The sequence below is a fragment of the Lissotriton vulgaris genome, chromosome 6 (assembly GCF_964263255.1).
Source record: "Lissotriton vulgaris chromosome 6, aLisVul1.2, whole genome shotgun sequence".
NCBI lineage: Eukaryota > Metazoa > Chordata > Amphibia > Caudata > Salamandridae > Lissotriton > Lissotriton vulgaris.
The window spans coordinates 945022575-945040126 of record NC_141694.1 but is presented as its reverse complement, the minus strand read 5'-3'; the positions used below and the strand labels follow the sequence as shown (position 1 = coordinate 945040126).

Sequence of the window (17552 nt, the reverse complement as noted above, 5' to 3'; positions counted from 1 at the left end):
GAAGACCACTGATGTAGACGAACACACGCAACTGTTGTACCGCCCCCTCTCCAAAAGGGGCTGTCCCCGACGCTTGTGCACATATATGTCACAGGTCATGTGATCTGCATGTTAAATACGGCCTTGAAAATGGCGTGTTGTCCGAGTTTTAGGGTCGTGTTGCTTAACGGTGTATCGTGATTAATGGAAGAGAGTACTACATTTTCGTGGGAAAGTTTCTAATTCACAGAAGAAAATGCAGGTCCTATGTGAACTTTCAGTTTCGAGGCAGTGGGAGAATCATTTATATTAAACTGCAGCGAAAACGGTATTTTTTTCATAAAAATGAGTGCGCGTATTCGCAAAGCTGCCTTAGGTTTAATGTGAACTGTGGTCGTTGGTGTTTACTTTACCGGGTCGAGATAAAGGAACCGGTACTGCGATTGCGTGAAGCCGAGACGTTTTTCCGCGTTTCATAGGGTCCTACAACCGTCGTGTTTCTGGCAGGGTGGCAGCCGGTAAACCTCCTTCCGTGTGTTCACTGTTGCAGCTCCCGAACGTGCACCGCAGCGGCTGCAAACTCCTGTGTGCGGCATGAAGCACTTGCTGCAGTTCATGAAGCTGGTGGGACAGCTGAAGGTAAATCGGCAGGTTGAACAGGAGGCAAGCGCTGCTCTTTCTACGCCTGACCAATGGGCATCTACTTGTATATAAAGCTGACTGGAAGGCTGGGGTGACGCAGCGCACGGTGATAGTGTATATAGGAATTTTAGGGTTTACCTGTTTCGTTTAAGCAGTGGTCGAAGTGAGCGAATCTAAGTAGGGGAATTGAGGGCGGGAATAACCTGAGGACTGAGTCACTGGGCGAAGTTAGAGGTGTGGCCAGAAAGCACTAAATCTCCCAAATTTTAGTATGTTTGGCATTTCACTTGCCAGTTACAGCGTATTATTTATGTTACTTAAGTCATCCATTGTAGATACACACGTTTATGGTGTAATGAGTTATTGACATGAAAGTGCATTTGCTAAGTTGGAAAAGTTTCCTATCACAGAATGTCTCAAGTAAGCTTAAACATGCAATACAAGCTATTTGTCTCCAAGCTATGCAGTGTCTGTCATCAGCACTTTTCCCCTTTTCCACAAGAGCAGTTCAACCATGAATGGCAAAATATCCAAGTTTGCAGACATTTTCCACATAACTTTGGCTCTGCCACATTTGCCCAATCATCATCTGCTGCACAATCTGAAGATTTTAACTAAAAGAATGTTTGTAGCTCAAACGCATCAAAAGTTACAAAAAACGTGACTTGTGTTGCTGCGAAGTGGAGGGCCCTTTACAAAAGTTGACTGGTCGCCTTTCTCGCTGCTACAGTTGTTTGTTGCACTGGTACTAATGCGGCAAAAGCTTTGCAGAGGCTGTTAGTATGTGCAAAACTGTAAAAATATTAGTATCAGTAAATGCACCACATTACGCTGCAGCCTTTTTTTGCTGCTTAATTTAGTCAGCACTATGACATAATTTTGTCCTCCATTGCTGCATAATTCCAATGGTCCCAAAGCAGACAGCACATGTAAAAAGCGTTTGTGCTTGAAGCAGAGAGACCGCAAATTTTGCGAACTGCATATTCACAATAAAGTGACATAGTGCTGTGCTAACCTTGTTGGCTTAACGCCTCACTCAGCCACTTCAAAATGCAGGGCTGCACCTTATTTACAAGAATACTGTGCCGCCCTGGTTCCACCCTGTGCTGGTGCTAATTGCAGTTGCCTAGCACCAACACAGGCACTCTTGCACCATTGTGCATATTATTTTAGATTATTTATGTGCAGGAAGGGACACCTTCCTGCACATAAACAATCAATGGCATTTTGCTATTTCTATGTGTGCTGCACAATGCAGCACACATAGAAACAGCAAAAACAAAAAGAAATAAAGCATTTCTCCGCGCTTCGCCAGGGTAAGACCAGGTTTTTTTGGGGTGTTAATTTTGGCGCTTCTCCATATTTACACCACCCATGTAAATATAGGGCAGCATCAAAATCAATGGCTGTTGCAAAGGAATTCCTATAGCAACACTAACTGCTTTCACCCTAAGTATAGAGTGAAAGGGTGCCTTATTTACAAGGCAGCGTTAGGCCACTTTAAGTGGCGTAACGCTACATTGCAAATAGGGCGAAGCCCGTACCGCCACCACAATGCACAAAAAAGTGATGTTATAGTGGCAATAGGGTCTTGTAAATATGCCCCTTAGTTTGATGTGCGTGCAAATCCTGCATTGCTGATCCCCTGTGAGTTGCTCTACTACTGCTGAAACAAGGCCAATGGAGGTACCAATGCGTGAGGCCGATTGGCCTCAAGGGTCCTGTGTACTCGGTGACAGTCACTTTTGCTCTAGGGTGTGCTGTTTCATAGGCCTGGTGCAAGACTGGAGGTGAACTTCAATGTGTGTTGTGGCGGACTGGCCTTCAAGGTTAACCCACACTTGCCACCGCTAGGATCCACCTGCTAGTGCTAAGACATGGGAATGTGCTCCCTCAGGAGAGTGGTCTGGCGGACTGGTAATGAAGGTTGAACCTTCTTCCCCAGTACCAAATTTGCAGCTCTTTCCATACCGCCACAAACTCTCCCCCACTGAACACCATACTACCCCACTGAGAGAAGCGCACACTTCCTTCAACATACAACTCTATTGTGCTTTGCTATAAACACTTGGAAGTGACTCAATTAAAATTATGCACTTGACGAGTAATATGTTGCCTGGGGGAAAAAAAAGTAACAACATCCTGGAAAAATAAAACACTCATAGGGAATGCAAGATTAAGTAAAGCATGTGAAATGTAAGCAAGAACCACATGGTTACCTTTAACACTTATATCAGAAATCAATGAGTGATTTTGCCTTAAAAGTTAAGGATGTGACTACAAGGCCCTGATGGAATCCGATTCAATGTCCATTACTTATATCCTTACAAACAGTAAGTTGTAAGGTTTAAAAAGACCACATCCCTGACCACAGAGCCACGGAACACATTTTATGAACTAAAATAAGGAAAACAGCTGATAAAGATCACTTTAAACGTTTCCCACTTCACGGATCAACCAGGTATTGCAGTACCTCTAGGAATGGTCCACTTCCCTACCTGGGGAAGACAATTCTGTCCAAAGAAATTCAAGAAAACGAAAGTAGCACTTGTCTGGGAAACGGTGAAGTGGCGCTATTGTGTTTGGGTGTGAATAAAACCAATCTGGCCACTTTGTGGCCACTCTGTCTTGCTTTATTTAGTTATTTAATTTTCATACTTTTAACCTTATTTTTTCTCAGTTCCAAGGCTGCACCTTGCAATAGAAAAATGTCAGAGAAAGATGACATTTCCATCAAAATATTTTCTTTTTTAAAATCTTTTTGACGGGAAAGAATGGAGGAAAAAGAGGGTAAGAGCTGGTACTTGAATTCACGTTTTTCAGCAAGTGAGGAGGAGCGAGATAGGGACAGAAAGTGAAAGAATAAAGAGACAGAAAGTGAAAGAATAAAAAGAAGAAAGAGAGGGGGTGCAGATGACAGCAGTAGAGCAGGAGAAGTGGACACTGTCCTTGCCTTCTCTGGGCAAGTGGGATGGGTATGCTCAGACGTGAGTCCCATGCTCTCCACACCACTGGATTCAAGCAAGCCAGGCTGAAGACGGCTGGAATGCCAGTAACTGGTCCTCGGAAGCTTGTTTCCGGTCCAGGGAAGGCATGGCTTGGCAGTTCGGGCTGGACTGTTCCCATGAGGCACAGGGTCAGACTGATTCGCATATGGCCATGTCTGAACTGGGGTGGTGTGGAGTGCAAAAAAACGATGGATTTAGGCCCAGATCTCTGTACTGGGGTGAATGTATGACATTGTTCTGCATTCTGTCCATCAACTGTTGTTTTTGCATTTGTCACCCCGAGTGGGATGGGTATGCTCAGACGCGAGTCCCATGCTCTCCACACCACTGGATTCAAGCAAGCCGGGCTGAAGACGGCTGGAATGCCAGAAACCGGTCCTCAGAAGCTTGTTTCCGGTCCAGGGAAGGCATGGCTTGGCAGTTCGGTCTGGACTGTTCCCATGAGGCACAGGGTCTGACTGATTTGCATATGGCCACGTCTGAACTGTTGTGGTGTGGAATGCAAAAGAACGATGGATTTAGGCCCAGATCTCTGTACTGGGGTGAATGTATGACATTGTTCTGCATTCTGTCCATCAACTGTGGCTCACCGGTTATAAGAGGCAGACCCAGAAGCAGAGGTCGGCCCGGGACCAGGGTTCAATTCCCGACACGGCAGGGTTTGGAGCCCAAATGTCCACGGACCTGATAATTCTCGCTTCGGTGCCTACTTGAATCAGGGGTTCACGCTCTGCAACTCTGGGCAATAGCTTGCTCAATCTCCACTTGGCCCCCACGGCGGGATGCCTGGCTTTCACCTTGGGGGTGCCCAGCTGGGCTATCCCACAGGGAAAAACCAGGACGGGTTCCCAAAGCAAGCGCTGAGATACCCTTTGTGGTGATACGTGCGCTATATAAGAAACTACATTACCATTTTTTTTTTTAACTGTGGTTTTTGCATTTGTCACCCCGAGTGGGATTAGTATGCTCAGAATAGAGTCCCATGCTCTCCACACCACTGGATTCAAGCAAGCCGGGCTGAAGACGGCTGGAATGCCAGAAACCGGTCCTCGGAAGCTTGTTTCCGGTCCAGGGAAGGCATGGCTTGGCAGTTCGGGCTGAACTGTTCCCATGAGGCATAGGGTCTGACTGATTTGTATATGGCCATGTCTGAACTGGGGTTGTGTGGAGTGCAAAAAAACGATGGATTTAGGCCCAGATCTCTGTACTGGGGTGAATGTATGACATTGTTCTGCATTCTGTCCATCAACTGTGGTTTTTAGGTCTCGCGTCAGCGAAAGACCTATTGTTTTCACTTTCCTGGGAATCTGAGACAGCGTTCGGCCACGCGCCTCTGCTGTCTCAGATTTGTCCTCGAGGGTGCGCACGGCGCCATGCACATCCCCTGCCTCCGATTCACAGCCTCTCTCAATCACACATAGCCACACTCACGCATGCGCGCACACACACATACACCCACGCAGGCACAATGCATCGGGACACACAGACACACATTTACACACGCACAGCTACACACGCGCACACACACAGTTACACCCGCATACACACAGACACACACGAGCGCCCATGCACGCACATACATACAGAGACACACCCCCCGCACACATACACACACGAGTGCACTGAGGCCCCCAGCCCTTTTGAACTTACTGGGCCAATCTCGGGGGACTCCACTCTCAGCACGTGGCAGGGACAGGCTCCGGGCATGTGCCTCGTGCCCCCTCTGCAGAGTTCACGCTGCGGCTCTTGCCAGCTCCTTTCCCGGGGCTCCAACTTGGTCAAGGGAGCCCCGCAACACTTGCGCAACCTCCTGCTGGCGGCCCCGGGGCTCTCCACCGCTCGCAGGAGCCCCGGGCCGCAAGACGGATTTACTCCTCCTGCCTACTCTTCCGGTCCAAACGCGGCCCGCCCTCGTCACAGGCGACCTTTCCTGACTTCCGGTGCGGCCGCGGAGGGATTCCGGGGGCATTTTCTGCCGCACAAACTTTGCCAGAAATCGCATTTGTGCTTAGTGGTGAAACTAAAGTCCTACTTGTTCGCGTTATGCATCCCGAAAAAACATTAAGGGCATCTTAGAGCTTTCCTGATTCAGAATGTAAGCATCGCTTGCCCCGAACATTCACTGAGTTATTGCGAGGTCATCATTCAGGACCCTCCGCGTTTCAACAGGCTCCCATGTTTTTCCCGAGAGATTAGCTACAGCCGACACTCAAAAGGATTGGTTATGCTTGTTGGTATTTGTAGCAGGGGTGGTTGTGTGCATGTGTTAGGAGTGGCGGGAAATGTGCACTCCGTCCCAGTGACTGGGTGTCTCGGTCGGCAGGGTCAGGTTTGTGACCATCCCAGGGTGTGGGAGCCTTGGCCAGGGCACGGCAGGAGTGTTACTCTTCCAGTGCTCCGGACGGGGTATTCAGGTGGCGGAGAGTAACAAACGTAGTTTGCAAGCCCCCCTGGCAGAAGAGCGACCCGCCTCATTGTTTGAGGGTCTGTGACAGGAGGGCGTAGACTCAGCGTCTGTCAGTGGCTTAACAGGGCTACTTTGGGGCGCCTAGTGTCACGCATGTGAAAGGGACAGTGCCTAGGTGTTAGTTAGTTTAGGGGTGGCACTAGCAGGCCCAGAGTCTGTGGATCTTTGTGAGAGGTGATAGGCAAACTATGAAGCCTGATGGGAGGAATGTGCCGGATTTGTATACGTGTGTTCACCTCAAAGGTGGCAGCAGGGATTTGGTCGGGGCCTTTTTATTAGGTGTCCATATTGGCTGCAAGATAACCTGACAATAGATTACTTTATTATTTTGACATTTGTGCACTTGTTAAAGCTGTCTGGCCATTGTTTGCATCTCATTACTACCAGTTTAACAACCAAACATAGCAATACGCAGCATAAATGTGACCAGTCAGCGCGTACGATTTTAAAAAAGCACCTGCTGCAGAGGTCCTTGTGCATCGAGCTTCCAGGCTGCAATATAAATGTCGAGATAACTCTTGTGCTACATGTTCTTGCCAGAGAGAGGGAGGTCAGAGTTTTGGCTAGTGGCAGTTTTGACTTGCCATAGTAGCGCAGAAGGTTAATATGCCTGCTGCAAAGAACAGATCTATATGTCATGTGGATAGCTCAGCTCAAATTAAGCACTGGCCACCAGCATTAAAGCTGGCCCTGTTGACCAGTGACGTAAGTCTGACATCTTAAAGTTGCGTGAACACGGGGTGGTACAGGTGTCTGTGGTTATTTGACACATCAGTTGATTAGGTGTCTGGGCGGCAGGTGAGTGGCGGATTCTTTGCTGCTTTGAATGCAGAAAAACACCACGCCCTGGCGTTGTGTCTCATCGGCAGACAGCCCTTCCAGGTCCCCTTAATTATACCTTTATTTTTCTTGCACTGTTTATTGTTTATTTCTGTTTCATATATTTTCTCTTCTCCAGTTATGGCCCCCCCAGCCCATCTCCTCCCTCCTCATTTGCTTCACCAACATCTATCGCATCTTCTTCCTCCATCGATCACGTTATACTCCCTTTTGTCCCCATCTTCTTCATTCTCTCTCCCTGTTTCTTTCTTACCCTCAGTTTCCATTACCAGTGTGCCCTCTCTCTTTCTTTAGTTCTCTTTTGTCGCTCACTGTTCTTTCAGTCCCCTCAACTTAATTTGCCAGTGTTTCCTTTCACTCCGCCTTTGTTCTGTCTTCCCCTGGCAGATGTTTCAATTTTGACATCTATTTATGGTGTTTCTGTGGATGTTGTACATGCACAGCACGCGCCTCGCGCTGGTCCGCTCCCTACCACCCAGGGACTGAACTGCATGCGCTGTGCCCCGATAGGACAAGTGACAATAGGCGAGCATATGAGCATATTCTGAATTCAGAGTGCACTATTGACCCGAGGTTATAATGCCATAAGTTAAGGGTCTGTAGGACTTACTGCATTATAAATTAAAATAACTTTTATTTAAGAATTATTTAAAAAAAAAACATTGTTATTTGTAATATTAATACATCTAAGTCATGTAAATACAACACATATTGCATTACAAATGCTATAGGTGTCACGTTTGCGAAAGTTATAACTATTGGCATTGTAAATGAACAAGCTATTAATCTCGCTATTTTAAAAAACAGCACATAAATAAAATATTTGTCATTTACAATACCAATAGCTCAAACTTTCCTAATGCGAGACCTATTGCATTGCAAATGCTTGTTGCATTTGTCACCCCGAGTGGGATGGGTATGCTAAGACGTGAGTCCCATGCTTTCCACACCACTGGATTCAAGCAAGCCGGGCTGAAGACGGCTGGAATGCCAGAAACCGGTCCTCGGAAGCTTGTTTCCGGTCCAGGGAAGGCATGGCTTGGCAGTTCGGGCTGGACTGTTCCCATGAGGCACAGGGTCAGACTGATTTGCATATGGCCATGTCTGAACTGGGGTGGTGTGGAGTGCAAAAAACTATGGATTTAGGCCCAGATCTCTGTACTGGGGTGAATGTATGACATTGTTCTGCATTCTGTCCATCAACTGTGGTTTTTTCACTTGTCACCCCGAGTGGGATGGGTATGCTCAGACGTGAGTCCCATGCTCTCCACACCACTGTATTCAGCAAGCCGGTCTGAAGACGGCTGGAATGCCAGAAACCGGTCCTCGGAAGCTTGTTTCCGTTCCAGGGAAGGCATGGCTTGGCAGTTCGGGCTGGACTGTTCCCATGAGGCACAGGGTCAGACTGATTTGCATATGGCCATGTCTGAACTGGGGTGGTGTGGAGTGCAAAAAAACGATGGATTTAGGCCCAGATCTCTGTACTGGGGTGAATGTATGACATTGTTCTGCATTCCGTCCATCAACTGTGGTTTTTGCAGTGGACACTATCCTTGCCTTTTCTGGGCAAGAAGGAAAAGACAAGAGTCCTTTTTCCTTCTATGCCCACCAACCTGTCCCCAAACAGCAAGCCTTTTCTGTAGGCCCTGGCTATTTTTGCAGACCTGGGACGCATTATTAAAAGAAAAATAGGGGAACAGATTCTATTAAATTTAAAAAGTAGGGGCACGGCTTGCCCTGCCGATCCCGCCCACTTTGACCATTGCAAATATGTAATCTGAACTGCCTCTCCATTTCTTTTGTGGGCATCTTCCTTTTCTACTGCATGAGCGAATAGGCAACTTTTCAGGAAGATTTGCTTCTGTGGGGCCTAGAGATGGGCGACCTTCACAAATTCATGTGAAGAGCAGAGCCAAATTGGACCCTTAGAGCACAAGCCGAGCCCTGAAAATATATACCATGTAAATCATGCAACACATAACATGATAGAGTATAGAACTACTCAAGAAACCAACAGCGGACCCCACCGACCTCAAGAATTACCGCCCCATCTCGCTCCTCCCGTTTCCAGCCAAAGTCATCGAGAAGACCGTCAACAAGCAGATGGCCGCCTTCCTCGAGACGAACGGATCCCTCGACCCCTCACAGTCCGGCTTCCGAGCCAATCACAGCACCGAGACCGCCCTCATCGCCGCCACCGATGACATCCGAGCCCTGATGGACAATGGAGAAACAGCGGCCCTCATCCTCCTAGACCTCTCCGCGGCATTCGACACGGTCTGCCACCGCACCCTAGTACGGCGCCTCAGCAACATCGGAATCCAGGCAAGGCGCTGGAATGGATCATCTCCTTCCTCGACGGAAGAACACAGAGAGTCCGCCTACCACCGTACAAGTCAGAGGCCTCCGAAGTCATCTGCGGCGTCCCTCAAGGATCATCTCTGAGCCCCACCCTCTTCAACGTCTACATGAGCCCCCTCGCGGCCATCGTACGCAAACACAACCTCAGCATAATATCCTACGCCGACGACACCCAGCTGATCCTCTCCCTGACCAACGACCCCGCCGCCGCCAGAGCCAACCTGCACGAAGGGATGAAAGAGGTAGCCGAGTGGATGACGACCAGCCGCCTGAAACTGAACTCGGACAAGACGGAGGTTCTCATCCTGGGCTCCTCACCCTCCGCCTGGGACGACTCCTGGTGGCCTCCCGCCCTGGGCACCGCACCCAAACCGACAGACCATGCACGCAACCTGGGCTTCATCCTGGACTCCTCCCTCTCCATGACCAGGCAAGTCAACAACGTCTCCTCGGCGTGCTTCAACATCCTACGCATGCTACGGAAGATCTTCTGGTGGATCCCCACCGAGACCAGGAAGACCGTCACCCAGGCCCTCGTCACCAGCCGACTGGACTACGGCAACGCCCTCTCGCCGGTACCACCGCCAAGCTCCAGAAGAGACTCCAGCGGATCCAGAACGCCTCAGCCAGACTCATCCTCGACATCCCACGAACCAGCCACATCTCCGGACATCTGAGAGACCTTCACTGGCTCCCCGTCAACAAAAGAATCACCTTCTGCCTCCTCACCCACGCACACAAAGCCCTACACGACCAAGGCCAGAGCTACCTCAACAGCCGAGTCAACTTCTACGCTCCCAAACGCCACCTCCGATCAGCCAACCACGCCCTCGCCGCCGTCCCCCGCATCCGAAGAGCGACTACAGGAGGAAGGTCCTTCTCCTACCTGGCCGCCAAGACCTGGAACACCCTCCCGACCGACCTGCGCCTGACCCAAGACCACCTCTCCTTCAGGAAGAAGCTGAAGACCTGGCTGTTCGAGCAGTAGCGGCACCCCCCCACCCCCCCCCCCCCCCCCCCCCCAGCGCCTTGAGACCCTACGGGTATGTAGCGCGCTTTATAAGTGTCACTGATTGATTGATAGTAATGTGTTGTCAATTCCAAAAAATATATTTTTTTACTACACAGAAACGTTACACCTTGGTACATCAGATTACTTATTTTTTTCAAAACGTGCTAGTCTTTAAACTGAAACTGAGTAACATTACTATATCAGCCATGATGCCAGTGTTGCTAGTGAAGTAAGAGGCAAGTCAGTTGCCATGTGTACCCTATATATGACCTATATTCTTATTAAACCCAGAACAACATTATAGTTTAGTAAATCAAATATGAGAGGTCTTTGTACACCTCAAACCCTACTCATATTTGACGGTGCCTTGATATGTGATAATTAACAAAGAGGGAGCTTGGTGAGAAATTATATACTTAGGATCACTGTTAGACTTGGCATCTTTTGGCGTGTTTCCCCTGACTTTTTGCTTTCTGACCTCCCGGTTTTGACTCTGTTTTTGCTGACTTAGTGTCCCCTACGCACTTTCTCACTGCTGATCAGTGTGAAAGTGCAAGAGCTCCTGTTGTAAATTGTGTTATGGATTGGTGTTTCCGTGGTTGGCATATTTGATTTACCTGTCAGTTCCTCACAAAGTACACTGAGTGTTCCAGGGCCTGTAAGTCAAATGCTGCTAGTGGGCTGCCGCACAGAATTGTGCCACCCACACAAGCAGCCTGTAAATGTAACTGTGGCCTGCCATTCCAGAGCCTGAGTGCAGTCTGGACTGCCATGTCGACGTGGCAAGTGCACACACTTGTCAGTCTCTAACCTTACATTTTCATACATGTTAATCACCCCTAGGGTAGGCCCAAGGTACCCCTGTGGGCAGGGTGCATTTGTATGTGAAAGGTAGGACATGCCCTGATGTGTGTGGCATGTCCTGATAGTGAAATACTGCCAATTTTGTTTTTCACTTTTGGTAGTCTACCTGCTCCCATAGTAAAGAATAGGGAGTTTGTTTATAACATCTTATAAACATAGCTAGCCCTAGGTATAATTCGCTAGTATATGTTATACTATGTACCCAGTGCATAGGTACCCCAGATGTGTCCCAGGGGCTGCAGCATATATTATGCCACCCCTGAGAGACCATTCAAAATGATGCTACACGTCTGCTACTGCAGCCTGTGTAAGGTGAGGCATGCACCCCTTACTTAGATATAGGTTCACTATATCTATCCTATATCACTGCACATATAAACCTATCAGTTACGCCTATGGCAGGCCTTATCAATCCTGAAGGCAGGGTGCTGGGTTTTATGTGAGAGGGTACCCACGCGGATGTACCATGTTACTCCGCATACTATTACAACTACCTACCGTTACAACGCGACCATTACAACGCATACCATTACAACGCATAGCGCTTTGAGGTGCTGGATAGTGGTAAGTATAATTTACTATTCTAACTCCAGTCCCCGTGGACCCTAGGGAAGGTGTTGGATAGTAAATTATACTTATTCCCTATCCTAGAGCGCCCCCCAGCGCAATGCGTTGTAATGGTATGCGTTGTAAAAGTCGCGTTGTAACGGTAGTGCGTTGTAACAAATGCGTTGTAACAGGTGTATACCACCCACGCATGAGCAGAGCCCCTCTGCAGCCTTCGGAACCTATTCTCCGGGATTGCTTGTGATGCAGCCAACCATATATATATTTAAGTACATTATAACTTCTTGGTAAATGCTAACTTAAAAACGGCTGCCTGGGAACATGGTGTGTTTGGGGTCAAAGACCTTGGAATCATACCTCCCGCCAGTAACTGGCGGGGAATGTATGATTCCACCCTCCTAAAGGGACATATGCGACACACCGGTACACCTGGTACCAGCATTCTTGACCTGGGCATCACAAAATGGATGCTGCCAGCCACAGACAAGAGTCTGCCCTCCTGCTGCTGAGCCAAGCTAGAGCAGGAGAAGGCTTGACAATAGGCTTCCTGTCACATGGAGGTGTAACCACCTCCCAGACAGGCTTTAGTGTATTGGTGCTTGGTGGGTGCACTCTGAGAGTGCTTTGATGTCTGCACTGGGGGCACATTTGGTGTCCCTGTGCATGGTCCAGCTCAAACTGGTTACACTTGCTCCTGCTCTGGTGTGAAACTGGACAAAGCCACCCCTCTGTCCTGACCCTCCATAGGTGGGTCCCCAGAGTTGTCCTACCCCTTCCTTGGGTATAAAGTAGGAACCCCTGACTACAGGACTTTATATTTTACATGGACTAAACTCTGCTACAGAAACCAAGTACTTTGACGATCTGCACAACGCTGGACGACTGAAGAATCTCCCTTGGAGTAAAAGAGCTCCTCTCCTGCAAAGAAGGCACCTTAAACGCATCTCACCGATTTGCATCTCCTGAACTCCTAAGGACTCTGAAGATTTCTGCAACATAGGAGGTGGGTTACCGTGGTCTCTAAGGTTGATCTGTGCTCTCAGCCATTCTGATATGAAACAAAACGGATTGCCAGTACTGTGCAGCAGTTCAAAACACCATGAGAAAACGAGCTGCCAATTGCTCGTTTCCAAATGACCACTCTTTCAGTCAAGGTTTAGAGTAGAAATCTATAAATCTTTTATTTTTGTTTTTAATTTTATTATACTGATTTGAATTGTTTTTTTATTATTTTTATTTTCAACTATAAAACATATACATTATTGGGAAATACAGAGGAGTGAAACAAATTTATAAACAGGGGCCATATATGAAAAAACTGGTTTGTACAACATTAAACACAATGATAGACAAGACATGTATACACGAGACAAACAATGATCACAAATCAATAGCTAAGGGGGCGGTGATAGTTGGTGGTATGACTTTCTCAAATAATTAGAGTCACTAGGTTACAATTCAAGGTGGAAATCAAATCCTATTTACAATCTAAAGGATGGTATAGTGAGATCGATAAGATCAAAACATCAGAAAAAGTAACGTTTGAAAGACAATTTTTTACTTTGTAATTGTCCAGGCAAAAATAATTCAAAAGCCACAAACGTGGCACCAATCGTCAACTACCACCTTGGTCGACGCGTTTCGAATTGTTTTTTTATTATTTTTATTTTCAACTATAAAACATATACATTATTGGGAAATACAGAGGAGTGAAACAAATTTATAAACAGGGGCCATATATGAAAAAACTGGTTTGTACAACATTAAACACAATGATAGACAAGACATGTATACACGAGACAAACAATGATCACAAATCAATAGCTAAGGGGGCGGTGATAGTTGGTGGTATGACTTTCTCAAATAATTAGAGTCACTAGGTTACAATTCAAGGTGGAAATCAAATCCTATTTACAATCTAAAGGATGGTATAGTGAGATCGATAAGATCAAAACATCAGAAAAAGTAACGTTTGAAAGACAATTTTTTACTTTGTAATTGTCCAGGCAAAAATAATTCAAAAGCCACAAACGTGGCACCAATCGTCAACTACCACCTTGGTCGACGCGTTTCGAATCCTAGGCAATTCTAAGGATTCTCTTCAGGACCAAACAGATTTAGTCTGTAAGAAACAATAAATAAAAACAGTCTGTCAGTCCACTCAACAGAGAGGCTCTCAACTTTCATTCGTCAACAGCATACAAACAGTAGGTTACCTGTCAAAGGCTTTGAAGGGACTCGGGGGTGTGATGAGCTGCAATATAATTGCAAAACATAAAATCAGAATACTATTTGCTGAGAGGAAACCCTAATTGGAGGGGGGAGGCTGAAATACTCACTAGTGGCAGGTCTTGCAATTCTGAGGCCTGTATCCCTCGTGGGGACCGTGCAACCCGAACCTCTGTGCACTGTGTACTTTTGCAGCAGCATATGCTTTTCGGCGATCCCTGATGCTGTGCTTTGGGCTACTTGTAGTCCTGACCCCGAGCAGTAATTTGGCTGAAGATGTCCACCTACACTCCACAAGTGTTCCGTGGGCTGGTATTTTGTGATTCAGCTCGAGGTACCTTTGCGATCCCTGGTCCGTTGGCCTGTGAGTCGCTGTGAAGGTAACTTTGATATTCTGTGGGCTTCCCTGGTTGCTCCAAACATGCCCTGACTCTTCGGTGTGTGGTGAGTCCCCAGGACCTTGCTGGTCCTCATGGAAGCTTATTTCCTCTTACTGCATGGGTTGCAGTTGCCAAGGCTTGTTGGTGTTCAATGCGGACACTGACCCGCCAGCATTCGACATCCTTTATGGGACAGCTCACCCCCGGACTTTGGTTGACGTCTCCTGGTCCCCGTGGCTGCAGAGTCAAGCATTGCGTCACCTCACTTAAAACTCCCGACATTGGTGGGCATTCGTCTACCGAGCCCTTGGTCACCCTGAAGTGACCCAGACTCTGTCCCCTCTGCTTTCAGGTTCTTCTCACCTCCAATCCAGGCTTAGATTCCACCGGACACTTGTCATCTTCCCGGCAGCAGCACTGTTCCGCATCACGCCTTTGAAAACGACAAAGGTTTACAACATTGACACCTATGCACCCGGCTCCCCTGGGATAGGTAACATGGGTACTCCGGTACTCACATGGGTGCTGGCCTTAGAACCTTCCATGTTTGAAAGGGTTTTCTCAAGGTTCTCTCTGAAGTGTCCTTAATCTTTAAAATTCCAACCGCGACTTTCCCATAGAGTTGTATGGAGCTCGCGTCTGTGTTCTCACACTGCACCCGTCCTCCGTGGGTCCCCTGTCTCACTACTTTGGGTGGTTCCTTGGGGTTCCAGTGATTGTACGTGCTCTAGGCGCTGGGTCTAGTCAAGTCGTGGTTGTTATACCACTTACTTAGTATATGGCTTGTTCTCCACCTGGAGCCCACTGTGTATTGTGCTTTTTACTGTGGTTCTAGTGACTTAATATTGTGTGCTTTGTGCTCTAATCTCATAAAGAGGTTAGTAGAGAGTGTTTAGTAATAAATACATGTATTTTATATATCTCTTGTGGTGTCCTCCTTTTATTTGGTCATTCAGGAGGTTCTGATCTGGTAAAACAAGCTGCTTTAGATTCCTTTGAGACTTAGCCTGAAGGCTGCTCTCCATAGCTACCACGAGGATAGCTTTCAATAAAGGTTGTCTTTAGCCTAATCATCAATAAGGGTTGTTTGGACTGGTACAAGGTGCCCACTATAATTAGTGGTCAGCATATACCAGGCCAACTTCTCACACTGTCCGAACAGATATCTGTGTAAATGCCACATGTCAGTCTAGAAACATTTGGTCTGTGGCGGGGGTACCAAAAGTTGTTTGGTGTGGTACAGCAATTGCATAGATAATGGGTCCCGCTAGGTGTACAAAAGCTCTTGTTGTTTCGGTAAACTGTGCATAATGAAAACTAAACTAAAGTTAGATGAGCTTGCCTGTTGCAGAGTAGCTAAAAAAAAAACAACATTAAGGAGAATTGTGAAGGCTCTGAGCAAAGTGTACCCCGAGAAGCACAGCGTTATCGACACAAGGTACTCCTGTTTGCTGAATCAGCAACAGGCTCTCTTATCTACCCACTTCTGATGGGATCAAGAGGTACTGGGAATATTTGTGTACCTGTTTAAATACTGGAAGTGACTCATATTGGAGTGGTGTGGAGTTGCTAAATTGCTCCAACTAAGTCTAGTGGCGATTACTCACGTGTTGCCCTATATTGAATTAAAAAGCAGTTGCAATCCATTAGCCAAGCCATATTTAAAGAGGTTAGGTAAAATGATGATAACAGAGTGCAATCAGTATGTGATTAACCTCCAAGATGTCATAGGTAGTCATGGTGAGGTTAGGTCAAATGTACCAGTACTTAAAGATGATTCATGTGGGTTACTGTATGATCATAACAGAGCACACTCGGTATATGATAAACCTACAAGGTGTCAAAAGGAGACATGGTGATCTCCATGGTTGAGGGGTTATCTAACCCTTGCTCATACATGCTAAGATGTTAGTGTGCATATTGTTAAGTGAATAAGGATTCTGCAATATTGGCCTCTGTGAGTGTCAAGTGTTTAAGTGTGCTCCAAGGAATTTCCTCATTCAATCGTTGTGTATTGGTTGACAGACGGTAGACCCATCTCTGTTCTTTCATAAACCGGGCCCCCTTACTAATCTTGGGATGTGTCTCTAGTATTACCTATCGTAGGGAGTCAGGTGAATGCTACAGTAGGTTAAAATGTGTTCACATTTTTGTGTTAAGTTTTTGACACCGGAAATTACTGTGGTGTTCCGTTTTGCGCGTTTTCACATGTCTAGTGGTCATACCTATATACATGAGGTCACATGGGCAGGTAATTATATAGATGTAATTGAATGTATTTCTGTTCGTGTGAGCGCGTACTTCCCATGTGAAGGAGTCTGAGAAAAGTATTGTTTTTAGTCACTTCGGTAAATGCACATTCTGTGCAAGTCCCGCAAGGGAAGTGGCCCTGAACTGGCGGCACGTACCACAATTGCCTTTGTGAAGCTACTTTCTGTGGCTTAGATCTTCTATGTATTAGCATATCTTTGAGATTTTTCGTGAGCTTAAATGCAAATCTAGAATGTCAAGCTCCGGGGACCCTGTTTTCAATATACCCCAATGTTTTTTGATCATGCTCCTGATTCTGTTGGAATCAGGTGTATAGGTGGTTACACATGTGAGAGTGTCTGTCTGTTTTTTCTCTCTCTCAATGTTTGAGTAGAGCCTTGCGGTTATTATACCTAGCTCTGTTTTTTAGAGAGTGCAATGTTGCCTTGTGGGTATTCACGTCTGGAGGGAAAAAATAATGATAGCCTCCACATCGGGGTAAATGCAAATGTGAAGTACTGCGCAAAGGTTAATAGAAACAAAACGTATACCAATTCCCTCGCATGAGTCACGTCATCCAAATAAAACAATAGCAAGGACTCGCCAACGTAGGGAAATTATGGTAATGAGTACTGACACGAGTAGTACTTCCAGCAAGTACATGTTAAGCCCTCCTTGGACTCCAAATAGGATAATAAAAATAAGCAGTTCCCAATGGCACCCCCACCCGAACAAGGAACTTTTCAGCAAGCTGCAAAATGCCAGCTTTTCGAACCAGACCTCCAGGAATAGTCGGCACTCCTGCTGATTACTGGCATAATCCCCGGTTCCGGACGTCGCATGTGGTGTGGAGCGCCTTATGTCCCGCGAGGCTGCTGGGAGTTGTAGTTCTCCCGCGAGCCGATTCCTCAGCTGACTGGAAGTGCAGGGTTCCCATGTCCCCTGACAAGGAG

General features: G+C 47.0%; 1 protein-coding gene across 1 annotated transcript in view; it reads left to right on the top strand.

The window, feature by feature from the left end:
• Positions 1 to 436: 436 nt before the first annotated feature.
• HDDC2 (HD domain containing 2) overlaps positions 437 to 17552 on the top strand; it is a 108281-nt gene continuing 91165 nt past the window's right edge. The window contains exon 1 of the mRNA XM_086926983.1: positions 437 to 618. Within this exon, the coding sequence (XP_086783109.1) occupies positions 574 to 618 (45 nt within the window). The 5' untranslated portion in view covers positions 437 to 573. The remainder of the gene's footprint in view (positions 619 to 17552) is intronic.